Source organism: Falco naumanni, chromosome 4, assembly GCF_017639655.2.
Source record: "Falco naumanni isolate bFalNau1 chromosome 4, bFalNau1.pat, whole genome shotgun sequence".
Classification (NCBI taxonomy): domain Eukaryota; kingdom Metazoa; phylum Chordata; class Aves; order Falconiformes; family Falconidae; genus Falco; species Falco naumanni.
Genome location: NC_054057.1, coordinates 83,174,631 through 83,201,950, shown reverse-complemented (window position 1 = coordinate 83,201,950; position 27,320 = coordinate 83,174,631). Strand labels below are relative to the sequence as shown.

At 38.7% G+C, this 27,320-nt stretch overlaps 1 protein-coding gene across 6 annotated transcripts; it reads left to right on the top strand.

Annotated features, from left to right (window-relative positions):
• Positions 1-262: 262 nt before the first annotated feature.
• Positions 263-27,320, top strand: IQCE (IQ motif containing E). Of its 6 annotated transcripts, XM_040593779.1 has the most exons (24): positions 263-451; positions 1,795-1,842; positions 2,469-2,511; positions 3,928-4,068; positions 4,350-4,481; positions 5,442-5,512; positions 6,168-6,281; positions 6,896-6,943; positions 7,476-7,546; positions 7,756-7,828; positions 8,235-8,284; positions 10,950-11,107; positions 11,603-11,658; positions 11,971-12,179; positions 12,952-13,056; positions 13,808-13,910; positions 15,440-15,535; positions 16,268-16,291; positions 17,350-17,445; positions 18,485-18,615; positions 19,318-19,436; positions 20,892-20,998; positions 23,757-23,893; positions 24,856-27,320. In XM_040593779.1, exons 1-23 carry the CDS (start codon positions 410-412, stop codon positions 23,862-23,864), a joined length of 2,145 nt encoding a protein of 714 aa, XP_040449713.1. In that variant the 5' UTR covers positions 263-409; the 3' UTR covers positions 23,865-23,893; positions 24,856-27,320. The 6 variants fall into 6 exon arrangements, with proteins under 6 accessions (XP_040449713.1, XP_040449712.1, XP_040449716.1 ...); XM_040593778.1 differs by having other exon boundaries at positions 264-451; positions 23,757-27,320; XM_040593782.1 differs by lacking the exons at positions 20,892-20,998; positions 24,856-27,320 and adding an exon at positions 22,808-22,874 and having other exon boundaries at positions 265-451; positions 23,757-23,875.

The following is a 27,320-nucleotide window of genomic DNA, read 5'->3' as shown; positions in this document are numbered from 1 at the left end:
GGAAGCGCCCGTGGGGGGCCGTGCCCTGCCGGGGCTGTCTCTGCGCTGCCGGGCAGAAGCTGTGAGCGGGGTGGCGGAGCGAGGCCGGCCCTCCCAGGGGCTGCCCACCCGTCGGGCCGCTTGGTGGCAGCCGCGTCGCGCAGCGAGGCCTCGGCCCGCCCGGCTCCGCCCGTAGGCAGTGGCGCGGCGCCCCCCCCCCCCGGCCGTTCTGCGCATGCGTGGCCGCCTCCGCCCGCCGGGTGGCGCTGCCGCTCGCTCCGCAGCCGCGCGGCTGGTTGCCATGGTTTCCGCAGCCCGGAAGTGCCGCGCGGGGCGGGCCGGCACAGCCCAGGCCGCCCCCTGCCCGGAGCCGGGCGCCACGGCCCCCGGGGGCCCCCGCCGCCCTGCCGAGCGCTGAGGCCTTCCCGCCATGGCCCGGGGGGCCGGCGAGGTGGCCGCGGAGGGGGAGCTGGTAAGGAGGGGGCGACGGGGAGGAGGAGGAGGAGAAGGAGAAAGAGGAGGCCCTGGACCCGGCCTGGGAAACGCTGCCGCCTGCCCGCGGGGCCGGGGCGAAGCCTGGCGAGGAGCGGGAGCAGGATGGCTCCGTCTGCCCTGACCTGCGGGGCGCTGGGTCCTGCCCGTGTCTCCCCGGCCGGCCGGTAGCACAGCGGGGCTGTTGCCGCTCACCTCCCTCGGCAGCCAGAGGGAGGTTTTGGGGCCCTTTGCTGGCAGCCACCCTGTTCCCTTGTTGTCTGTCGTAGGTGGCTCTTGTTGGGCCTCTTTCGCAAGAGCAAAGGGACTGTGAAGGTTTCTAAGGACAGCAGTGTTTTTCTTACTGCACATTTATGTCATGGTGAATGTTTTCTTGTTTACCATCTCCTGTTGAGGCTGGGCACCTTCCATGTTTTCTGATTCCTGATGCGATAGCTGCAGTTATATAGGGAGATCTCCCAGAGTGATCAAAAGGCCTTAAAATAACAAAGGTAATCAGTGTGCTGCAAAGAAGATTGCCTCAGGAAATTAAAAACTATATGGCATGGTGTGTGAGAGGTATACCTGCTTGCTCTCACACAAAACACAGCACAGAAAGCCGTTTTACCTGCTCTGTTGTCAATCCCAGCTCCTGTTACGTCAGCCAGGGTTCTCAAAAATACTACACACATACAGACACACACACCCCTTACAGACATAGATCAGCATCTGCCCAAAGCAAGAATGGTGCTGAAGTTAAACACCATGGAGTCAGCAGCAAGCGAGAATGTTCTTCATGCAAGGGCGGTTTACATTCAGATAATTGGAAAGCAAAGTGGAAATTTTCCTTCTACTGTGGATAGGCTTACGTGTGAACTGACAAGTTTCCCCACTTCTCAATCTGAGGAAAAATGAACCACCTTTGGTTCCTTGGTTTGGGGTTTTTCCTCAGCCTGATCACTTCTCGGGTCGCGTTTACTGGACATTCCCATAGCACAGGAAGGGTAGGAACAGCTGAGTGAGGAAGGGACAGGTGGGTGAGTTGCTGCTTAACTCTTGCTGGTGGAGAAATTCATGCCGAATCAGCATCGTGGAAGATGGGGCACCCGAAGCTTCAGGTATTGTAGTGCTGCGCACTGAAGTGCGTAAGTGACTTGCACTGGAACATACAGAATCTTTGTGTTAAAGCAAACGATGCTGTTCTTTTGCAGTACTGGTGACATACTTACCATTTGAATTTATTGCAACTTTGTTGTGATAGTAAAAGGATATAAGATCTTTTGGATATGTATTCTAACCAATTATTTGGTAGTGAATGTCATTGTTAATGTCTCTGTTTCCCAGGGAGATGACAGCCTGTCTGCAATAACCTGTGGATCAGATACAGAAATGGTGAGATTTAGTAATGGCGCACTTGAAAGGCCTCTCAGCGTGTTCTTACACATACTACATCCTTGTAACTCCTGGTCGGTAAGACGCCCTTCAGAGAGGAAAGCTAACAACGTTACTGCAACGTAGTTTGATTCAAAAACTTCCTAAACCTAATGTAATTCTGACTTCTGAATTCTCAGCACTGGGGGCTGCAAATGGTGATTGGCTTCATTTTGCTGTTCTACCAAGTTACGGGCCCAAGTAATCCTTCTACAGAGTTTTAATGGAATTGAATAAGGCTTTCCTTTAGTGAAATGGTTCTACAGATCAGCCTCTACTCTGTGATCATCTTGAATTTGCTGCTACTCGTATTTAATACTGATGGGGAAGGTCTTAGTGTTCTGAGCATGAACAGACTGCTTTGTAGCATAAAACTTCAATAGACACCACATTAATTCTGGTGACCGTTGCTGTGGTCAAATCTGCATGTAGGGAATGCTGCTGGTTTTCTTTTCTACACTGAAGATTTTATGTTATTAGAACAAATGATCTTCATACAAAATGGAGATTGAAGGCAATTTTGAAATTATATGCTGAAATCTTTGAAGAGTATTTTAAATACATTAAAAATTCTTTTTCTCTTCCAGAAGTTAAAGAAGAAAATTTTTCATAAGCCTCCAAAGTCACCAAGTAAGTGTTCCAAAATTTTTTCTTCTGCTTCCGTTATTGCAGAACAAGACAGATTTGTGGGATGTAGAAACTGGAAGATCTACTTGAAAGAACATCTTATTATTCTCTTTAGAGTTATTCACTGGTATATGCAGGGCATGCCTATCTGAGATTTGTTCTGTAACCTCTGAAGTGAGACTTTTATAGGCTAAATATATGAAGTTTATTATAGATGTAATTCTTGAATCTCCATCATAAACTATTTTCTTCTTGTGTTATCCCTTCTACTGGCAACCATTCTGAATTTCTTTTTCTCTTTGTCTCTTTGGAGAAATGATGATACTTGCTGGGTAGAAAGAATCTAGAATTACTGGAGTTACCTACCATCCAGTAGATATCTGTATTTGTAGAATAAGCAGTTTTCGGTTTCATTTGTTGGGTGGGGTTTTTTGTGCTTTTTGTTACGTGAAGTACAATGTTATTATTAGATCTGTAGTTTTAATGTGATGTTTTGTCCTTTTTTTCTGGGGTTTGTTTCTTACTATACTTCTCCATTTACCTTGCTTTTTATACTTCCAGTGAATATTTCAAAGATGGCATTTACCTCAAAGTGTTGCTGATTGTTGTTACTTTGTTTTGTTTCTAATAAATCAAATGATGCTGTACCTAAAAATATTGGTTTAGGTTGAGGAAGAGGCATACTTTTCTAATAGATGTACATCTATCTTTCTTTTCCTAAAATCTCTTTGCTTGCCTAAATCATGGAATTTAAACTAACTGTTGAATCTCAACTATTTTGTTTGTGACATCAGTTCGCACTGTATATACTTCTCGTGGTAATTTGAAGACTGACTAGTGAGCCCATATAGTGCATATCTATATTAATAATTTGAAGTGGAACTGATGTCAGTATTTGACCCTGACTGCCATACCTGAAGCAGTAATGTGAGGGGCTCCCCAGCAGTTGTATCAGACCGATTCTGTTCTTCAGTTACTACAAGAAAATTGCTAGTGGATTAGTAACAACAGAGTTACTTCTGTTTTAGCCAGACATATTTTTCTCAGTGATAGGACGTTTGTGTATACATTCATTGAAGGGTCAATTTAATGTATGAATTCAGACACTCAGGTATCTTAAGGATGCCTGTCCAAACTGTAGGTGTAAATATTTCTACATGTGTTGAGTCATATTACTGTCGTTATGCCTCTTTCTAAGCCTTTTCATTTTTTGGAACTGAATTTTTGCTTTGTTGTGATTTTTTGTTGTTGTTTTTAGGTGAATGTCCCATTGCTCTGTATGAGCCATTTGTAGTATATAGTTAAATTCTGGTTTTCTAAGAAATAGGACTGTGTCTAGGAACCTTGAAGCACAAGACAGAAAATTTTTGTGACCTTGAGCTTTTTAAGGCAACACTGAGATATTTTCTTTTGTTGTAGAGTCTCCATACAGCTCTAGCATACAACTGTATCCTAAAAAATCTGCAGTTTGTCGGTCTCTTCAGGGAACAGGCAGTGCACGTCTTGAGAGTGCAGCTGTAAAAAACCCAAGGAAGATGTGGCTGGGATCACTGAAACAAGGTATTAGTATAGAAACTTTATCTGCATATATAGATAAAATTCAGCTTAACGTATAAACTCTTAAAAAATAGATTGTATTTGATTATAGGCTACATAGGAAGTCATTTCACTGTTGTTTATTTGGGTGGTTGGAATTATCTGATCTTGAGCATTGGAGTTTATACAGGGAATAATTAACAGCATCTGGAGCTTTCTATGTTGCATTTGCTCAGAATAAATCCACAAAGTTAATTCACAATTATCCCTGATTTTTGCAATTTTTTTTCCATTTTTGTTGGCAGGAATGAGCCATCCTCTGAAATCAGATGTTGACATGGGGCATATGCGAACTAACATTTCTAGTAGCACTCCAGAATACTTGAAAGAAGCTCTAGGAATGAAGAAGCCAAAACATTCTCGTTCTTCTAGTAATGGTAAATTATGCAATAGTGTGGAAAATAAAAGTTAATGATCTTTTTTCTGTGTAAAAACACACATTGCTGAGGATCTTAGCTTTAGTAACCAAAGAGCCATTTAAGTTTAGCCTGTATTAAAATATATATATGTCAAAATGTGATTCATGAGGTACTTTTTGAGATTTCTAAATTGGATAAGACAGGGATTTCCAAATTTTTTTTTAGCAATGAATCACTATTAGCTTTCAGAACTTTTTGCAAATTGCCATGCATTTGCAGCTGAAAACATTGCAAATATAATACGGTTCAATGGGCCAGCTGTAGACAATTTATTGTGACTTTGCAAAACATAGTTTAGGAACCATTGATAGAAACCATCTGCGTGCATGAAATTCTATGTAATTGACTTCTTTTGCTTCTCTAGAAAGTGTTTTATCATGTGCTTGTGATATTAAAATCAATAGAGTTTTACGAGAAGAGCAAAATTTAAAACTTTTATCCTGCTTTTCTTAAAGGAGAACTGTAAACTTAAAACTCCTACTTCCATATAATATGACAACTGTACTGTTACTGGTAATACACATTTTCTGGCAACTTTAAAAGGTAGTAAACTTTTACATGTTAAGCATAAAGAGAAAAATGTGTTCTGGACATCTTTTAGAGATATTTTTATAAATAATTGATTTGTTGAGATGAGAGAACTGCAGTCTTCTGTGGAGTATATCTTTCTTGGGATGACAATTTTAATAGAGATAAGAGAAATCTGCTGAAAATCTGGCAGAAGATTCATACAGCAACATTTCCATTTCACGTTCATTTCTAAAATTCATTTCCTTGCTGATTTTTCTTCTGAAGAGAAAAAAGAGTGTAGTTTTCAGTTTGGTGCTGTTCTAGGTATTTTCCTTTAACTATAGAGGTTCTGGTTAGTTAAAAATACCTCTTTTGGGATCTGCTTATGTTATGTACCTTTTCGTGTAGGCTATATTCCTGGAACTCCTGACTACAGGGAAAAAGAAGATATGTATGATGAAATTATAGAACTGAAAAAGGTACAGTCTCTCTGAAACTTACACAGAAAGTCATAGCATCGCTTCAGCCAACTGTAGATGTCCAGGCCTTATTGGTTCAGAATACTTCAGTTTCTGCATTTGTAAGGCTAAACTAAACTTGTGTCTAAGGCAATTTCATTGTTCTTATGGTGTGATAGATACTTCTGAGTACTGGATGTGGAAGCCTTGAAGTATACCCAGTCCTGAACCCCAGCCATGGCTCTAGCTGGACACTGGAAAGGTTCATTGTATTTGGTTTCTTGTCCCCATCTCCTTTATTTTATTTTTTTCCCCTCCGCTTCCTGGCTGTTACCCATCACATTTTAACAGTTTGTCAGTTAAGTTTAGTGCAGTGTATGAAAGATGAAGACTGGGCATGTGGAACACTAGGGATACCTATAGACAAATGTCTTTGCTGTTGTAGATCACTTGTATAAGGTTGCCTTTCTGTTAAACCTTTTCCTTTTATCTTTGCCCTGTCACCTCCCTTATCTGTGAGCCCTGGTCTGGTGTGATGGTCTCTCTTCTGTTTGTTTTCTTTTTTTCCTTTCACTTCATCCTCACCATCGTAATTGGATTGTTATTGACATCAAAATGTGTTTCCACGTCTTTCTGTTTCTGAAATGTGCTTACAATTTTTTCTTCCCTCTTTTAGACAATACAAGCTCAGAAAAATGAGCGAGATCGAATGAAAACTAAGCTCCGTCGACTAGAAGAAGAGAATAATCGAAAGGGTAAACAGATTGAACAACTGTTGGATCCTTCCAAGGTGACTGTTTCTTGGGGGATACATGTGGGGCAAAAGAGTGCTGAGCAGTGTGACCCTCTTCTTGTCTCCCTAGATTTCAGGAGTCTGTAGCGTGTTGGCCTCTAGGAATGACGAGCTTGATTTCTGGTTTTGTGTATCTCTGCTCAGTTCAAAGGGAGATCATGCCATACTGTGCAGATAAATTTATTTAGCAAAGATACTTTTGATTTCTGAAGGTAAAATTAAATGCTGTCTGTTTAGGGGCCTGCTTTCTGAATATTTTTCAGCAAAGTAGAAGGGAGTTGACCTCTTGCATGGTGACCGATGCATGTAGTCCTGAGACCTGAACCAGGAAGACAAAGATGAGCCTTATTGTCAGATCCACAAGGCTGAGAAGCATTAAGGCTCATAGTTAGAAGACCTGAATTTCACTGAATTCCTTGTGGCTGTCACTTTCTGTGTACAGATGTACATCTTGGAAGAAGTGTGCTAATATAAAACAACAATAGGCATTCCAAACCTAAGCTGTTGGACTGTGAAATGACTGGAGTTGATTAGGTTAGGAAATTCTGTGGAAAGAGCTGGAAGTAAAATAAAGTAGCAAGATTGGTCACTTTATCTGTCTTACCTTGCAGGGCTCTGAGCTGGCACGAACTTTGTCAGAAAAGACTTCTAATGGATGGGTAATAGTTTCTTCATTACCTTTTTGCTTTCACTTCTCGTTTTTTCCTCTTGCTAAGCTGAAACACTACTGATTAACAAAATTTTAGTAAGAAAGAATAAGCAATTAGGGAATCATGTAACCATTACCTTTATAGTCAGATAAGAAACCAGTAACAAAGATCTGGAATTATTATTTCAGGGAGCCACCTTTGTCATTGTCTTGTATCTGTTTGGGGAGCATTCTCTCTATTATTTAACAGATTTAATTTAGCAGGCTAATGGGGAAGAGTTGTTTTTATTTAATGATTGTGTATAAAAATTATGAAGTTGGCTGTGTTACCACAGATACAAGCTAGGGATCTGATTTCATTAGTGTTCTCTTCATCGCAGGGTAGCAGACATGCATATGATTTACTAAGTACTGTAGTACGTAGGAATAAGTATATCTGATTATTTACAACTTATAAAGACAGGGCAAGACTATGGAGAAATAGGATTTCTGTGAAGAGATGGATTATTCTAGGATTCATGAGCTCTTTTTTCTTTCTGTAGGTGGTTAGTGGACTAAAGCAGAAGATTCTCAAGCTCGAACAACAGTGCAAGGAGAAAGACAACACTATTAAGTATGACTTTGGAGGTAGAGGCTTGTATTGGATGAGATAATAAAGGGAATTTGAAATACGTGTTATTTTTCATCTGTTCTTGAAGTTTTAACGAACCCTGAGAACATACTGGCAATTATAAACCATTCATCCTGAAATTGTAAACCAAAAGGTATTGCAGCATCTTTGCTGGTCTGACTGGGTTTTATTTTGAATTATTCTATTTTCAGCAAATTCCAGGCAGACATGAAGACCACTAATTTGGAAGAAATGAGGATAGCTATGGAAACCTACTATGAAGAGGTATGTCTGGCAGATCCTTCAATGTACATACAGGAGAGGAAGTTGTTCAGTTGTCAAAGTATTAATGGAATGTTTTAGATAGCTTTTGTAGAGCTTAGCTGCACCTGTCGTTGGAATCAGATTTTCATAGATATTCTCATAGCTCCAGGTACATGTAATGAAAAACCTTTCTTCTTCAATAAGTTGAGTGTGTTAACCAAAAAGGGGAAATTAGTGTACCTCTGTACGTGTAGCATCTAGATTAAAGTCAATATAACAGCAGCCAGATTTTCAGCAATGGCATCATTGCCTCTGCTGCTACCTGAAGTCTTGTTCTGATTTTCACTTAATGGAAAAATGTGTTGCAGTAGCAGTGTCAGCTTCCACAGCTAGCTCCTTAATGTAAACTACATTTCATGTTTCACAGGTCCATCGTCTCCAACTCCTCCTGGCAAAGTCTGAGACTATGAGGAAAAAGTATGTTTAAATTTTTTGAGGCACTGTTTACATATATGTGTTTGATGTATCACTCATGTACTACTTTAACTGATGGAAAACTACTACGTGGGAAGAGTTTGTTTTCTTATTTAGATTGCTGGATTTGCTTTTTGGTACTGCTTTGGTTGGCTTCACAGTTTTGGCATATGTCTTAGTCACACTTCTTTTTCATGTAGATAGATCATTTTGTGGATGTGGAAAAAATATTAGAGCTATTTAAAGAGGACATGAAAGCTCTGAAAATTTGTCTCCATTACATAAAATCCATCTTCCCCCATAATCACACCTATTCTGACATCAGCAGTGATTGAAGCAAACTACTAGATATTGACATTTTACTCTTGAGTCAGTTCCGCATCTTGCTCTGGGGTGTATGCTGCAAAGAAGGTATTTTGGTGTAAACATTATTTTCCTGTGGTACAGGGAGGCAACCTGCACATCAGGGTAGCTTTTGTGAGATCTCCATGAGTGGTACTAGTAAGACGCTGGCAGAGAAGCTTGTACTAGTGCTTGTCACTAATGTGTGGGTGTCTACATGGTGGTAAGGGTAAAGAGTCTATAGAGGAAATAAAAAGCAAAGCACAAAGACAAAGCTCCAATAAGAGAGAAAATCAAAAGCATCTATGCAAGTGAGTGTTATTTGAGCTGAGAAGAGGCTAATAGAATCTTGTTGGATAGGAAAATGTAACCACACCACTTAAAAATATGCCTGCCCTCCTAGTGTTAAGTACAGGCAGCTGTACTTTTTTGTGTGTAATTATTTAGATTGACAGAAAGACGTGAGAACTTTTTATGGGTCTTTATATATACTGCTTGTGATTCGCTAACCCACTATCTTGTGGGTTGAAAACTACAATTTGTTTTGTCACTGTTTTAAAAAAAAATTATGTTAGCTCAGGCATGCAGTGGCTAGCCTCTTGAGGCTGTAAGCCATCACACCTGATTTATTTACACGTGAAAATAAGTCATCAGGTCTCTTTCTTGTCCTCATCTATTCATAGCTTCAAAAAGCAGTGGTCAGGGCAGTCTCTTTCTATTGTCTGACTCAATCTCTACTTGAGAGGCTGAGCACAGAAATAATAAATGATGTTGAAGGTCAGGGCTCTGGCACATAGAGTTGTACAATAGTGTTTCTTTCATGATGCTTGTCTACGTTATTTCTGGCTGAAGTGAATGGCATTTAGCTCCTATTTTTCAGCGTTAATTCTGAGACATGATTATTTATGTGTGAAGCTGTAGTATCCAATTTAAGCTAGAAACTAGGCAACCTTTCATATCCTCAGAATGATCTGCAGTTCTTTCATTTACGTTTTGATGAGCCTAAAATAATGACACTCCATGATATGGTTATGATTTCTGTAATTTCTGTCACTTCCCATTTTTGGTTGTCTGTTGTGCTTTGTTTTTTACTTTTTTCCCTGCCCCCCCCCCCCCTCCTGCTGGGACAGCTGTATGAATAGTCATCTGTGATATATGGTCAGCCTTATTTATTTGTTTTTATGGCTTCATTTCCTTTTAATCTCCAAAAAGTAGATTTGATTCAGCTTTTTACTCTGATTTGTTGATTTTAGACTGTCTCTCCCTTTACCTTGTAATTATTCCAGTGGATGGGGTGTAAGATTCCTTCACAAATTGTTCTGTGATTACTATTGGCAGTAGCATTTGTCAAAAAGTAGGTCCATCAGTTCCTTCAGACCTTTGTTTCCAGAAGTAAGTTTCTAAGCATTTTCTCATACCATAAAGAACAAGTATTTCATCTCACTAGAAATCTGTTTTGTGAACCAGCTTTACAACGTAGCGCATCTGGAAGCTGAAATTTCTTCCCCTTTTTATAAGAAAAAATAAAAAGGCAAAATCACTGTAATATATTTAAAACAGTTTTAACATGTAGCAGGCTTTCCCTTTTCTGATGCCTTTAATTCCCATCACATCAATGTTAGCTGTATTCTTCAAATCTGTTCAAAAATGTCTCTGATTGAAACATCTCAAATGAAGAAAGAAATTTCTCTGGGGTTTACTTTCACAGGAATAGTTTCTTTTACTTATTAGAGCAGCATTCACAGTTATCTGAAAATATGTGTGTGTGTTGGATTTGTTTGAAAGTGGTTCCATCTATGTATAGCCCTCTCTCCCAGTCTCAATCTGTTTAAGTGAAAGAAGGCAATTCAGAACACGCAGGTTCGCTTTCTGTACTGAGCAGTTTTCTGGAGAAGTCTCCCAATTGGCTGAAGATAAATGTTTTTAAATCAGTGGTCAATAGAGCTCTGATAAAGCATTATAAGGTTGGTTAACAAAACAAATAGAAAACCACATAAGTAAAACTCATACAAGGACCCTTGTTTGTGTGTTAATGAAACAGAGTGGGGGAGGAAGTAAAAATAATAAACTTTCACAGTTGCAAAGTATCATTTTTCTTTGATGCAAATTAAAACAATTGTGAAAGTGTTGAGCAAGATGGTCTTTGCGTGTTTTTACCTAAAAGAATAGGTAATTCTCAAGTGAAAAAATGTTGAGAAGTGCTTTTGGGGGGAGCTAAGATAGTTAGCCAGCTGACTAGAATAGTAAGGCTGTTCAGCTCTCTTCAATGCTGCTGCTTTGTTCTCTGCTTTTAAGTTAACTTTCTGGTTTTGGCCCTGTTTCCAAGTACAGAGGGTAGAGATACCCAAAACCAACTAAAGGCACTGAATGCTGCTGTCCTGAGATTATCTAGGAATGTCAAGGAATTGCAAGATGAGAATCAGAGGCTGAAAGAAGATCTTGGTCATGTACTGAGCAGTTCTCCTCCTTCCAATAAAACAAGAAGTACGTGCTGAAAAGTTGGTGAGCGTGGGGCAAGGGTTTTAGCTACATTTGAAAGATGTGTTTTGAGAGCAGGACCCTACAATAGTAGAAATAAGGGAGTTATTACAAAGGTGAAGATTCAGGAGGGGCAAACAAGAAGTTTCTACAGGAGTCTCTGACTTCTGGCTGTGCTGCTCCAGTCAGACCTGAGTTTTTTTGAATATTATCCCTGAGAATTCTGGACTGGAATCACTTGAAGATTTTAATGTTTCACTGGAAAACTGTTTTTCAGTTGTTGAAAATTGATGAATGTGAATGATTTATATTGATTTGAGTTAACTGGTGTGGAAGTCGAATATTTTAAGACCATTCTCATTTTTTCATTGCTGCATATTTAAAGTTGGGGTTCAGAGCTCTTTAGATGGTCTTTCTATATGGACAGAAGTTTCAAAAAGCAAGAACAATGTTGACTCACTGATCATAGTTTCATGTTTAAAGCTTTGTTGTTGTATTTAGATTACAGTGAATGGAGCAGACAGAGGCTGGTGAGGCGGATTTCAGAACTAGAAAAAGTAAGTGATCATAATCCTTGGGCCATCTTCCCCGTCTTGAAGCAGAAAATGCAGAACCACGGGCTTGTGCTCATGGCATGTAGTCTTTCAATATGTCGGTGTTGTGCATTCTGGCTCGTCATGTAAACTGATGTCTGTACCATGTACCTTTCCTCCCTTTTTTGTTTTCTTATATTTGTTGCATATAGATGCATGTTTTAGAATCAGCTTTCATTTGATCTTTTCTCATGGCCTAAATAAAATAATTTTATGCTAGATTTGATTTTCTTCGTTTTTCTTTTGTATTTTTTTGTGTAAATTTATCCTGTTTAGAAAATACATGCCGTGGAGAATGCCAGGGTGTCATCAGCAGATAGTGAGTCATCACAGGTACTTGCCATGTCATCTTCGCCTTCTGTAGACCTGGATCATCCAGCCTCTCAACGGTTAGACCATGCTGAGGAATGTCATCATCTCCAAGGGCTAGTGAAGAAACTGAAGAGTGATAGGAAGGCACTTCAAAACCTCCTGCTCAGTAAAGAGTAAGTGTGACTTTTGTCTGAGATGATGTTCTTTTGTAGGTGTGGATTATTTAATTTTTTCTTGTCATGTTACAAAAGAAAAGTCCTTCCTGTTTTCAGCAAGAAAACTAATTTTGATTGTCTCCTCAGCTTTTATTTCAAAAAACTTCTTCTAGTCCTACTAGCGTTGTAAAATTACATTGCAGAAAAAAAGTCAGTGAGAGGATGAAAAATGAGTTGCTTGTTTTTAACACATTTCTCAAGGCATGGGTTTTTTTTGCCAGCCACACTGAAAACCCTTTGAAGGGTTATATGTCATGTTATGCAGCACTTCTTGGAAGTATTTTGCTGAAAAAAAATCTGTCTGGTCTATCACTTTCTCTTTTTAAGCCTGCCTTCTGCCATATGAGGCACTGTGACTTCTTTTCTCCCCCGTAAGCAATTGATTTGCAGTTTGTGTTGCTTGGACTTGTTTGGTGGGTCAGTGCATAAGGGCAGACAGGTTAATCTGATCATGAGCAGAGACGTGCACACAGCTACGTATTGTTGATAAGACACTGTCTCCAGTGTCAACTGTGAGCAGAAATGTGTAGTGAGAGCATGTGAAGAGGCCTTTTGCTTCTGAACAGTGTATGTTTGCATTTTGTTTGATTTAAAAGGAAAACCTAAACATTTAGTTACTTTACAAATTTAAGAAAACCTATTTTATTCAGATGTTTAAACAAAAAATAACTACTATGTTGGAAGTGTAAATGTGTTGAGTATTGCTTAGATTTCTTTGTACCTTTTGTAGATCAGATATCAAGCAGTTACTGCAGGCTAAGGCTGAACTGGAGCTGGAGCTACAGAAGTGGCAGAGTAAGATGGAAGAAAACAGTACAGAAGAGCAGACTTTCAGGTATCAAGTTTTGTATTAGTAAATCCTTTCTGGACAAAGAAAATACCTGTTAAATTCTCTTTTGAACTGTATCAAAATCCATAGGAGTTCATCTGAACTGCAGGAAGGTGGAAATTCATTTAAGTAGAACTGTTTTGGAAGGATAGAATAAGTTACTAGGGGAAGAATTCTATAGAGTGCTTTTAGAGGAAGTGGAAGACTAAGTAGTATAGTAAAAATAAGAATTAAATTATAATAAAAGCTGCTAAGATAAATGGAAAAAGAAAGCTGCCATGTTGGGTTCAGACTTTTTTTTTCTCTTTCTGAGAAATAACTGTAGTATCTTTACCTTACCTTAGCCTATGCTTCTAGACCATTGCCAATATGTCATTCCATTTACTTCATGTATGCTGTATAACTTTATAATAATCCTGTGCACATGTGGCAAAAAACCTGATTTCATTATTACTTTTTAAGAAAGGACTTTGGCAAATATGAAACTGTAGCAGATCTAGATGCATTATTAATAGCATCAAGGGTACCATTGTAACCTTGTGACTTTAATTTTAATGTCAGGCTGTGCTATCAAAACTTTAGAATTGATGTTATGTGTCTGTTACTAGGAGAATATGTAGCATATTACCGTGAGCAGTTTCACACTTTGGCCTTAAAAAAGCCAAAGCAACCAATTCTTATGAAATGGGTTAGTATTTTCAAAGCGAGAACAACAGAAAACTTCTAGCTATAAATATGTTTGCTTTTCCAACCACAGTGAGGAGATCCAGAACTTGACTCAGAAGGTAGGGAAACTGGAGTCAAAATTGGAGGAAGAGAAGAGACAAATGGCAGAAGAGACAATGGAAATGCTTAATAAGGTACAGACACGTGGGGTTTTATGTGGTGGTGGGTTTCTAAATGATATATACCAAGTTGAGCTGATAGTCCAAGTAGCTGCTAGTTGTGTCTTTTCAGAGAGGCTCTGTAATCAGTTGGGGTTTTATCCGTGAAATATGACTGCACTTGATATCTTTGCAGTCTTCCATCCCTCTGCCAAATGTTATAACTGGCCAGTAGAGATGAATAGGCACTGACAGACATGCTTTCAGATGCAGTGTGGTCATGTTAATCTCATTTCCCAAAAAACTAGTTGAAAACTATTACTGGGTATTTTGATCATTTGTACTTGAAAATAAATAGACTCTGAAATACAGGTAGTAAAAAATATGAATAAAAATGTCGATTAGCTGGAGAGGGTGCTGGGTTTTGATATACCGTACAATTCTTTAGATTATTTTTTGTGTGTGTGTGTTATAGGCTGATGGATGCTAGATGATGTGATGTTTTGAATACCAAATAACTTGAGCCTTTAAAAACAACCAACAAACAGCTCCTTCTTTCCTCTGCAGACTATATATATTCTTGGCCAGTAACCACCCATTTATTGAAATGTTCCCATTATTTGTAATTATCACTAAGTTCCTACCAATTTTTCATTTTAATAGTAGGTTGTCATTTTTAATATAACATGATCCATTTGCTAAACTTAAGCCTGTAACTCAGTTTTTTTAGGTTATAAATAACTCCTTTTCACAGAATCAAGAGTTTTTTTCAGAGTCTGTAAAATCTCTTGTTCCTCTACTTATAATTTTACACCAACAAATTATTTTTTTCTTCTAAAATTGCAGTTAACTTTTATTTGGCAAGTGAGGTATGACAATTAGTATGACATTAGGGACCAAAAGGATCAGATCGTGAGAGGTGGAATATGCAACCACACCTCAGAAGAAATAACTGGAAGAAAATCTTGTTTTGTTCTTGGTTTCTGCTTCTCCCCCCCGCCTTCCTCAAGATAGAAGAGTAGAGTTATGGCAGTTTACACAAGCTCTCAGTCTTGTTGGTGTCATATGATGGCCAACTCATCAGTAAGCTTAAACAGATGATCCTGGGACCACACTTGCCAGGATGAGACAGTAGCGAGCTCCCCGGCTAATTAGTACGAAGAATTTCAAAATAGATATCCTGACATTTGTTCTCAGTCTGTTGATAACATATGAACCATTTCTGATCAACAAAGCAGTGGGTTCCACTGTTGGAGCTCTTACTGCTTTAGCAATGCATAGAAAAATAGGAGTATGTGTAAATGAAAACCTTTCCATTTCCATGCTCTGCCAACAGCTAAAATGGGGACAGGAATGTGTTTCACTGTAACAGTCATCTAGATGAGTTTGAACATGAGCAGTATTTAGAACTAAGAGTTTTCTTTAACTTCCTTCTGCCCTGCAGGCAAGATTAACATTTAACAACTCTGGTGGTGATTTTTTCTGAGTCATTTGTAACCTGTTTCCCTCACAGAACTCTAACTTTAGTGTCTTTAGTGTACTAACTTAAACATTCTTCTTTGTAGTCTTCGCTACCCTGCACATTTAAAGGCAGAGAAGATCACAGGAAGGAACAAGCAGCCAAAATCATCCAGAGACACTGGAAGATGTACCGAAACAAGGTGAAATTCTCCTACCGGGGAACAGCGAGGACATCCCCCTCTGAATCTTACTCTTGTTCTAGCATCAACCGTAACCTGCTGCCAGGCTCCAGGAACTGCAGCAGTGCTTCTCAGTATGATTCCTTACCACCATCTTCTCTTCCGCTGCTTTTTACAAGTTTTCCCCACTGCTTCCTAGAATCCTATTGTTTCTTTTAACTTTGCTCCCTAGAATCCTACTCTTTCTTTTTCGAGATAGCCAGTTTCTGAATGGAGGAGTCTGGATAAGAAGGGAAAATAAGTAAGCATAGCAGCGCTTGAAGCAGTATTGCTGCTGTTGCCTCTTGGAGTATGACTGAGAAGTTAAACTCCCCTTGAAGAAATCTTCCAGGCAATACAGGAAGTTTCATATATTAAATTACACTCAACTAGAACAAAATGATCTAGAGAAAAAGTGTTAACCTTACATTTTGTTCTATGGGCAACAACATAATGCTGCTTTTTCCAGGTGTATGACATGCAATGTGAGGTTAGCCTTATAATTGCTTCTTGGGAAACTAAAGACAAAAGAACTATCCACACATCTTTTAAAGATTAAAAGCTTTTTTTCCTTAGGTTTGTTGTTTGAGTTTTTGGGGGAGGTGGGACAGGTATTTTCTATGTGTTTTAATTGTTGGGAAAAATTTGGAAAAATCTTTATTAGATAAAATGTGTATGTATCTGTGGCATTAGCTTAGGCATTTTTCATTTCAGAAAGAAGCTGCTGCTCTGGATGAGGTGAGTATATTTGTTTTACTGTTTTGTTGGTTGTCAGACAATTTGTATCAAAGCACAAATGAATAATACTTTTATTTTTAAAGAAGTTTTATTGTAATATGAACTGTTGTCCCAAGATCATGTTTGTTCTTCAGACTGGATCATGACCTTCCTTCTGACATCCTGGTTTTGTTTGATATATCTTGTCAAAGTGTTCTCCTTTTGGTCTCAAATTTTCTGTCCTTGATACCTTGCTTCTGAAAATTTTGCACAAAATTTGATACCAACAGACAGGAAAGATTTTCTAAATTAGGTAATTCTAATAATGCTTTCATTTTCACTACAAGAAGGATTTGAAGGAGGAATTTAAAGCTTTTGCTAAGAAGAAATGTCTCTGAATATTATGAAGAAATTGACAATTTTTTCAAACAAAGTCACTTTTTCATGTGTTTTGCACAAAAGTTATGATTAAACAGCATCTTACAGTTGTTTCTTCCGGAATATTAAAAATCCTACTTTCAGAAATCAGAAAAAATTCCAACCATGTGATGCAAACATGCTGTTTTACTTCTAGATGCTTTTTGTTGATCTAAACGAAAAAGTAAAATCTCTAAAAGGAAAGACTTGTTCAGTGGAATCACCACAATGGTCTGCCAGACTTGGCTTGATATCTGATTGCACCAGAGCATCACAGAGCCTGCTGAGCAGCCAGAATCTAATCTGGGAATGGGAGCATGTTGCTCTGTTTGTGAAATACAAGCTAGTGTTGGCATCTAGAACTTAACTGCGTTTGATAGTATGGGAGGTGTTCATGATTGATCCTGAATTTAAATCATGGAGGTGTATGTCTATGGGTTGTCACAGGCTGGGGATTCTCTAGATTGCAGCAGAGTACCTGTGAAGTAATGGGGACATGTGTGTATCCTTTAAATGTAAGAAAATGTCAACACATCAAAGAGTTTTTATTGCACAGGAAAAAGTTATTTTCCCCATTACCTCTTCCCTCTTGGACTCTTGCTTTAATTTATAACTGCTATCTTTCAAAGGAGCTAACATCTACTTATTTCTTTCCATGCTAGGCAGTTGTTATGCTTCAGGCAGCTTTCAGAGGACATTTAGCTCGACAGAAACTGTTACTGAATAACAGGATGCATGATGCAAAATCTCACAACGAGGTAACTGTTGGGGCAAATGGGTATCCAGGCATCCCATTATATTTAGTTTATGGTGTAAAGTACAGTACTTCCAGACTTAATTCTCTGAATCACCCAGTGATGTTTTAATGCGCTGGTTGGCAGCACCACCGTAATTCCAGAGAGGCACTGAGCTCATTCCTTAGTCTCCCTTTCAATCTTCTTTATTTCACAGTTTTTCTTAGAAGTAAAGCTATAACTTCTGCATTATGGACTGTAACTAGGTCTCCTCTTTGTTTTTCTGGTTATCATCAGCTAATAACATACCCTTTAACTTTTAATTTGGAGTGCTATTGAAAACTGTACTTGCTCTCAAGTGTTCCCTGCTGTATTATTGTAGTAATAGATAAAACTTTGTTATTGAAGTTCAGAAACAAGAATTTAGAAAGCATTGTTGATTGGATTGACAAGTAAAGGAGTCTTGCATGTGGCATGCTCAACCAAAGACTTGTTGTGTCCTCTGTCATGTCAAGCTCTCTCCAGATTTCTCAGTTCTGAATATGAAAAAATTTCCTTAACAGTTAAACATTTAGTTTCTGTAAATTATTTGCCAACTTATATGAACATCCTTTAGACTATTAGCAGGCTAAAGCTAATTCAGAATCCTCCAATCAGTTTGTTCATCTGGTTGCACTTTACATGCGCTTTTACTTAGTAAACTGGCCCAATGTAGTAGGACTGAATACTTTTGCTTGATACAAGCAGAAGATATATCCATTGTGAAGGTTGCCTTAGCTCCTCTGACTTCAAAAAAATGTCTTCCTGGAAAATAAATGAACTTTCCTTGCAGGTGTCTGCTCTTTCATTAATTGAATACAGGTGCTTCAGAGCTTGTGTGATGATCAGATTTGCATTTCTTGCTGCATTTCCTTCTTATAGAACCTTAAAGACTGCAGACCAAAAGATGGGAATATTTACTTTACTACCACTTCCATGATCAGGAGTAAGATTGCAAGATCTTCTCTCAGGCTTCTGTGCAATCTGTAAAAGGTCAGCTTTCTTTAATTTGATTGCTTTGCAGAACTCCTGCATGTCTTCCATGTCAAACTCCTTGAGCTTGTCTTCTGATTGCAAGGAGAAAGATGAGATTGTGACGTTGATCCAGTCCATTTTCAGGGCTCACTTATCACGTACAGTACTGCTTGAGGAGAGGTAAGTGAGGAATGGGTATTTGTGCAACATGCGGTAGCAAAATTGTTTTTATTGCAGGAGAGGGGTCGTCTTTTTTTTTTTAATATAATTTTAGTGTGGGTTGCTTGGCAGAGAAAACCAAGGCCATTGCTCCAACAATGACAAGGGAGAGCTTGCTTGTGAGAAAATTCAGAGTGTGCAACTGAAAGGGTTTCTTGCTTTGGCAGTAGTCTTCTCGTATCCTGTTGCATGCTCTCTTCCATAGTAATGAGGAAAAGTAAAGTAAAATAATTACTCTTTGGAGGAAAAAAAAATTACAGTTGCTATCAAACTGATTGTTAGTACCTTCACTTACATTAAGTGAATCTGAAGACCTGACATGGTGAAGTTAAGGGTTGTGTGGAGAAAGAACAGGGAAGGGCTGGAATACCATCTAGTGACTTAGCTCAGGAAACAAGTTTAGTTTACTTATTTAGGTTTTATGGTGCCTCTGTCTTGAAAAATACTTCCTTTCTCTCTAAGGTTTACTGCTCTAAAAGTTTTTAGTATTGGCTGCCATGGTTACAAGAAGAGTTACATCTCACTTTAGCATACTAGTTCACTTCTGCAAGGGATAGGCTTTTGTCTCTTGGAGGCTAGCAACACAAGAAACTTTTCAGCATGCCCTCTGAAGACAACTGCAATTACTGTTCTGTGCCTCATGCAATGCAGTATTTTTTGCAGGTCCTCTGTGTCCAGTGCACCAAGTGAGAAAACAGATTCTGCGGTTTACTTTGCAGAGAAGAAACCGGTCTCAGCAGCACTCCAGAGACCTCCTTCAATCTTCACGTCATCTGTTCCTGGTAATCTCATTTCCCTCTGTGTTCAAAAGTACGTGTGTTTTGAGTGGATGCACACACAATTTTATAGAGAACATCTGCACGTGCACACACATGTGCAAATGCATACTTGGACTCTGCGTGTCTTTTAATTTGTTGACATGTTGCTTATACTGGCAAGTGCAGTCCCTTACATAAAAAATAAAAGCTTTAACAGTATCAGTCCCAGCTTCCTCACAGTGCTTTGCCTTTTTGTCACAACTGTGGTTTGGAAGTTCTCTCTCTGGGGTGTGAGTTGTAACTGTTCAAGGAACATGGTGTTCCCCTGTATTGCCTCTCTACTTCCTTTTCAGTCCCCCCAGCCCTGTAGCTGATGTAGTATGGTACTTTCCACTATGTCTTGGGACCAAAGCCATAGACAAGCTGCAAATGTTTTCACCATCCTGACTTATTTTCTGAAGGGGGCAGACATCTGGTAAAAAGAGCCATGTGTATTTAGTCACATTTTTTTCAGCAGTCTTCAGTTGGTGCAGTAAGAGAAAAAACGAAGTCCTGGACAGCGTGGCCAGCTAGTACTGCTCTAATACAAACTGGGAAAATATCTGTCTTTTTTGATGGCTCTTATGCCATTTGGTTTCCTTCTTGACTTCTTCATTGCTGTTTGTGAGAAGGTGGGAGTTAAAGTCAAAGAGGCTTTTAAGAGGATGTTTTGACTTTCCTACTCAGTACTTGTAACAATGCTGAAAATAAGACAACCTTAGACATGCACCTTCAAAGGAGTTAAAACCAAACTGAAAAAAGTTAGTTCTATCTAGAGTGGGGTACTTAAGGCTTTTATGGACCAGATGGAGAAAAGAGAGCAACTTTGAGGGTGACCTGAGAAACACTGATTTGGGTTTTTTGTTACTGAAAAGCTGACAGTCTCTGCAGACTTGCTCAGAAACAGAGCATGCTGTAAGCAGCTGAGACTGTTTTTCAAAGATATGAGATGAGGAATAAGCCAGACTTGCAGGGATTGCAAATGCAGAGGTTGCCCTTCAGTGAAGGAAAATGTGTTTAAAAAACTTTACTGTAGTCCATATTCAGAGGTGTATCCTAATTTGTGAAGGAGTAGGTAGTACTTGCTTCTGAAAGTGTTTAGAGTTATGAGTGATTTTAATTATGTCAAGTTACAGTATTCAGAAAAAAAAATGCTGCAGCATCCTTTTTTGCCTGGGCTCTACTGCAGTAGTCATTATTGGCATGCTCAGTCTAAACCCAGAGTAAATCAGTTGTGAAATTCTACCCAAACAGAATCTCTTTAAAAAACAACAACCAACCAACCAAAAACCAACAAAACTTTGTGTTTCTGAAGAAGGGCTTCTAAGACACAGAGAAGTGTGTAAGATGAATCTAGTCTAATAAATGCTGTAGTATGAATACTAATAGAGCACAGCCACTGTCTAGCTATGAAGTCTCCAAAACTAATGTTTATTGCAGATTTTGATGACAAAGGAGTGAAGAAGTTCTGGAAGAATTTATACCAGAGGGGGTATAGAGAGGAGATCATAAGTATTCAGACTTTCTTTCTTGCAGTCCCTTTTCTGGTGAGCATCACAAAGCAGAGATTGAGAACAAAGCAGGTTTTACTTGCTGATCTTTACAAATATGGGAGATGTTTTCAAAATCTGGGATGAGGATAGGTTGTACGTAGTTAGCTTGAAGAGGCATACCAGATATGTACTTCTCTAACTGCACAACTGCCTAAAAGACTGTCTTGCACTATGCAGCTCTGTGAAGTATTAGTTCCTGGTGCACTGGAGGGTTCAACCAAACCCTCCCAAAGGACAAACTGGGAAAAGGCTACTAAAGGAAGGAGAGTGTTCTGGTGTAAATGCCACCTCCATGAAGAAATATGACCCCTCAGTAATCAGTTTGGTTATAGCAGGTTGTTTGCCGTTTGAATTCATGTAGCTTAAACAGGTTAAAGTTAACTAAAAGTCCAACATCTGTCACTTCTAGCTCAGGACTGATGTAAAAATCCACAAGCAAAATTGGGTTTTTCATGTAATTTATTTCACTGGTCATCCTGCAGCTTGGAAAGTACATGAGACAAGGAGCTTGTTTAACAGCTGAGTGATTTAAAGCCATCAAATACCTTTAGCTTTAAATCATGCAGCTGTTGAACAAGCTCTTGCTTCATTTGTCCCAAGTCCAAACCTGCATTTCATGACCTCTAGATCTTGCACTTTAAGTGAAAGTATATATTGCAATAAGTCATTTAATTTCCCTAGCCTTTTGGCATTATTTTGAGAGGAATGGAAAAGATGGAAATGTATTTTAAAAGAACCTTATGTATCTGCTAGAATAAATGTATATAATCCTGGTCAAGCATTTGCAGACTTTTAATTCATTGTTTGCTGCAGGTTAGATATATCTGTGTTTTCTAATTAAAAAAAAATATTAAAAAAATAGCAAAAGTTATGTGGCATTCAGTGTTGCTTTGCTTGTCTTCAGAATGTGGACAGTACTTGAGACTTGTACAGCCATTTCTACTGCTTCCCATGACATGGAACAGTTCATAACGATACAGTCTGTGAAACTTAGCATTTTGTTCTGTCAGGTGTGACAGGAAGGAAGAATATGTTCTGTACATGCACAGCAGTCTTGAAGAAGAGCAGCATTTCTCTCTACATATCACTAGCCACTCTGGATACAACTGTTAATTTGAGGCTTTTTTTAAATTTTAATGAATTTACATACAACTCTTAACTCTAATCAGTGCTTACCCCTTCACAAGCACAAAGATAAAGTCACTGAAATATATTAAACTGAAGATAAGGACAAGAAAGTCTCAGACATCAAGAGCAGTATATAATCAAGAATGATTTGGACAATATTAAACTATTTCTTATATAGTATCTGGTTGTTGTTGAAGTTGCATCTTCTAATTAAACTTGCCTGCTTCTGGAAGTTCTCTTTGCTCATCCTTATCACCAGTAGTACTGGCACATAATTCTTCCTGAAAAACTCCTACGTTATTTGGTGACTGCAGGGAAGAATTTCACTTAGCTGGAAAGTCACGTGTTTCTTTGCTTCTGTAGGTTGAAGCCAATGTAATGGCCTCCCTACCTTCCTCCTTTCCGTTCACAGGCTCTCTGTCTGTCACTCTTTTTCTATTTTTGGGCTGGTTGCTCTCCCCTTTCTTTACTCCCCATTCCAGTTGCTGTGTATGCGTCCTCTTCCATACTAGGAGACTTTTTCTCTGTGTCAGGAACCTCTTGTCTCACCACGACCTGTGGCCTGTCTATTGTTCTCCCCAGGTAACAGTCTCTGCATGCCTTCCGTGTTCCCTTCCATTTCAGTGTTAAAATCTCAGTGTATGGCTTCTTGTCTGTTTCTTCTTCTTCCCACAGGTTATCTTGATTTGTTTTCTTCTCTGGGAGATAGTCTTTTCAGAGAACTTGTATGTGAAACTGAAAAGTAAGTGGAGCTGAGGGGAGAATATTGTGCTAGGAGGTATTAATAGCTGAGGGGAGGATATTGTTCTGGAAGGTATTAATAGCTGTCATCACTTAGTTCATAGATCTCTTGGAGAGGGGATATAAGCTGCTGGTTCTGCTCATCAGATGTTAGGGGCCTTATATGTATCCATTTTATCCCTCTGATTTTCCAGTGTTTACTGAAATCATTATAGTTCTATCTGTTCATGCCCTGAACGTTTCTTCAAATGTTGGAATTGATGAGATGCATAGAACAACACACCGAGAAACACAGCAAAGAAGCAAGAGAAAGAAATGAAAAAAAAAACAACAAAAAACCCCCCAACCTAAGCCCAAAAACATGGTGTGGTCACCATTTTTTATTGTCATTAAGGTAGTACAGCATGTGAATATTATTTCTGGTATTTTATAAGGATGAAAAGACCTTCACTGAGAGCTTCCCTTTTTTTCTATTTCCCTTTGCTATCTATATCTGACTGAAGTTCTCATTGTGACCTTTCTGCTTATCTTAAGCTTTCTTGGGTCAATTTTTCCTTTTCTGGCCATCTAATAAATATTTATTTTTATGACCTGAGATGGCTTCAGTATCAAATTGCTTTATTTTGTGGTGTGTAACCACTTGCAAAGATTTAAAGACAATAAGATGAATCATGCGTGGTCAGTATGGCAATACTTGCCATGCGTGCTGTTTCATTAAAGAGGAAGAGGAATAGTTATACGTAGAAAAATATAGATCAGAGTTAATCATAACTGTAGGTGATTCTGGAAACTTAATGGCTCAGAGTATATTACGCTTCCCATAAGGGTTTGGTTTTATCAATGTTGTTTATTGATGACCTTGTTTCCTTTGTAATTATTTCAGCCAGGTCCTGTGAGAAGCAATCGCAGCCTACTCCCTCTCTGTCTGCAGATGAAGCTCACTCAGATGATTCAGATGATATCGTTATTGTCTCTCCGTTGTTGCAGATGAGGAAAACCTACACTCACTTCTAAGTTTTGGTAACAGGCTCTGGTGATCTTGAATTATTAGATTCACAATCAAAACTATTTGTACCAAGATAAAGCATATCAAAGATGAAAAAAGGGAGGAATATCAACCCCTTTTAATGACAGGTGTCATTATTTCAGCCATAAATGAGTAATTGTTTGATGTGTCATCTCAGCAGAATTTATGGCTGAAAGACACTGACTGACTGTTAACCTTATCCTCCTGGTACACGGAGAGTTTGGATTTAAAAACTAAACCAAAACACTTTAATGTTTTCACAGTGAGGATTATAAATTCAGCTGCCAAATTTAAATGAAAGCAGTAAAGCCTTGAACTATTTCATGTCAAGCAAAGTTTTGTTTCAGGTAGACTAAAACAACTTGTCTAATCAGAAAGTGGTTAATGACATGGCTCCAATTTCCAGCCTGTGTACTTGAAGGGGAACAGCTTGTATTTGTTACTGGATCCTCTCTACTTAAAAATTTTTACTGTGTTATATTTTAATATCTGTTTTGTTTATTTTTGTATTGAACATAGTCTGTGCAGACCTTCTAAAGGCTTTTAGAAAGCCATTTCTTGGTCATAAGGCAATTCTAGGCCTACTGTATCAGCAGGGTTTTCTTATTTATTGCGTTTTCCAAGCGTGCTTGCTATGGTATGTATAGTACTATTTTGTATTTGAAATGTCCGATCACATAATCAGTTTTTTGTATTTGTCAGAGAAAGAGTGTAAATAGCAGGAGTGTTCTGTGAAGGATACCCTAGTGACTGCTGCTTCTCCTTACCTGTCACAAATATGAGTGGATTATGCAGGGTGATCTGTAATATATGGCAATATTTGACGTAGGAGATATGTTGCTTTGTGTCCCATTTTAGTTTACATCACTTGACTGTCTGAAACTTTCACCTAACTAGACTGCTCGTACACTGAACACTATGGGGTTTTAAGTCTAATGCTGATCTCTCTTCTCAGTACTACCGTCGCGAGTGCGTACATGATAGCACATCCTGCAAGCACGCAGTAAGCCCCATCACAGCCTGGGAGAGGGATACAGCCTAGGGGTACCTGTCATAAGGTAAATACTTGGCCAACTGCTGGAAAGCACGGGCACTACCTGCTGTATTCTGAGAGGTATGGATTAGGGTAAGTGTAATATGCAAAACCTAACCCGTGCAGTTAGGTTTAGGAGCAGAAATGGTAGGTTGGGTTATAATAGAAATAAAGACTGCATCCAGAAATTACACCATCTGACAATATCATTGTCCACAGAAGAACCAAAACCATAATGGGATGTGGAGAATATGATCAGAGGGGTCTTCCCAGATCTCTTATGTAGACTGTATATAACTGGATAGTTCCTACTAATCTGCCTACATCTTTCATGGGCATTAAAATGTTTGGGATTTTTTTTTTCCTTTTTAAGCCAAACTAGATAAACTATATAACATATACTGGAAGGAGAACTTAATTTTACAAACATACAGTGAAGTTTTTGTGGAGACCCTAATGGTTTCTTTGTCATCAGAGTAATAAAGCCTTGTAAACAGAAAGCACACTTAAATATAAGATTTTTATCACCTTTTCCCTCTTCTCTTAAATTAAAAATCAGTCACCAGTGTTTTGCAGAATACTAATAAGTCAGAGCTGTCTCAGTTCTTTGATTTCAATGAAGCACTATCTGAGGCTTATCAGAGTTTATGCCAGTACTTGCAGCCAAAGAGGAAACTGGATGGCTGCAGCACAATGCAGCTGATTTCATTTAATCCCATCAGTGGAAATGCTGCCTGTGCTATTTCCAAAGGCAGTTTTGGGAGCTCTCCATACCCAAAGCAGTCTGAAGAATGTCATTTACACTCCCGATGGGTAAATTTTTCCTGCTTGTACTTTGGTCACATGACTGTCATCTGCAATAAGAATAAAAAAAATATAGAAAATAAAAGAATAAAAGGGGTAGAATCCTCTTGGCAGAAGCTGAGATCTGTTTCCCTCCCATTCTAGAAAGCATGTTATGAAAAAGAGTAATTTTGCTAAATAGAAGGAGAGCTATACAGAGTTGTTTATGTATAATATTTCAGGTCTGTAACTGTGACTGTCATGGATACCTACAGAGAGAGTGACTAGAGCTGAGGACTCTGACACATTAAGGGCAGGGTATGTAGTGTGTCAGGACTACATACTAGTGATATAAAATACCTACCTGGCTCTTACTCTATAGGGAAACACTTGGACAGCAAATATAATGAAGATGGCTTTCTTTTACTTTACTGTGCTGTAATAACCAATATGAAAGTATTAGGAAGTAGATACAGAGCAGAAAGACTTGCATTTTAACTGAGTGTATGACTGGCTTTAGTGCTGTCAGCAGAGAGGTTCTGGGATGAAGGGGAGATAGTATCTTAGTGTGACCCAAAGGCACAGATGGCAATCATCATGAAAAGAAGCAAACATTTTCTGGCATGAATGAAAATGTGTCTAGAGCTTCCTAAATGTGAATCTGCTGTCTCCTAGCTATCAAAAACCTGATACTTAACTTGAGCCAGGCTTCAAACTCATATCTTAGTTTGAAAAATAACTATGTGCTTGCTCACTATGCATCAGAAGTTTGGTGTGGTACAGTAGAAAGAGAAACCTGCACAGTATTGGTAGCCTTTAATGTTGTTTCATTATATACTGTACTGGAATGTGTTGAAAGGGGTAGCAATTGACACTAGAATTCATTCTGTGGTTATCTATCTGAATGCCAGCACCTGTAAATCTGGGAAGAAGTGTGGAACAATGAAGGAAGAAAAAATTAATTTTGGAATAATTGGCATTATTCCTTAAGAGGAATAACTGAGGACATTAAAAATCACTGTGGCTTAAACATGTCAAGATGGGCCCAATACAAACATACTCTGTTTCTAAAAACCGCATCTTCTGTAGAAAGCACTGGTAACCTTGTGGGGGGCGTCTAGGTCTTGAATTAAAATTAAACTCCACTGTAACCTATGTAATCTAACAGCACGCTTTCAGTTCTACTGATATGGGATAATGTTGCCTACTTAAAACCTTTTGCAATTTACAGTAGTGTTTAGTTAGAGATCGAGTGTCAATATAGAGATCTGACTTTCATGGGATCTTATCTCTCTTGATCTCTTTTTGCCCTGAAGTGCCTATGCCTGTAAATCTTTACTGAGGCATTAAGACCTGAAAACTGTATTGTTTTCTGTCTAGCTATAGAAATAATCCCTGCACAGGCAACTTTTAATATAGTTGAAATGGAAAAGGATTAATTCTGGCATATGAGAGCACCATTATTTTTTATGATCTTTTTAATATTTAGAACTGCACAAGTCTTTTATGTAATTTATTTGGGGATCTTTCAAAAGCTAAAACAATTGCAATGTGTTTTCCTCCTAATTGTTGAACTTCCAAATAAAGGTTGTCAATTAATTGTT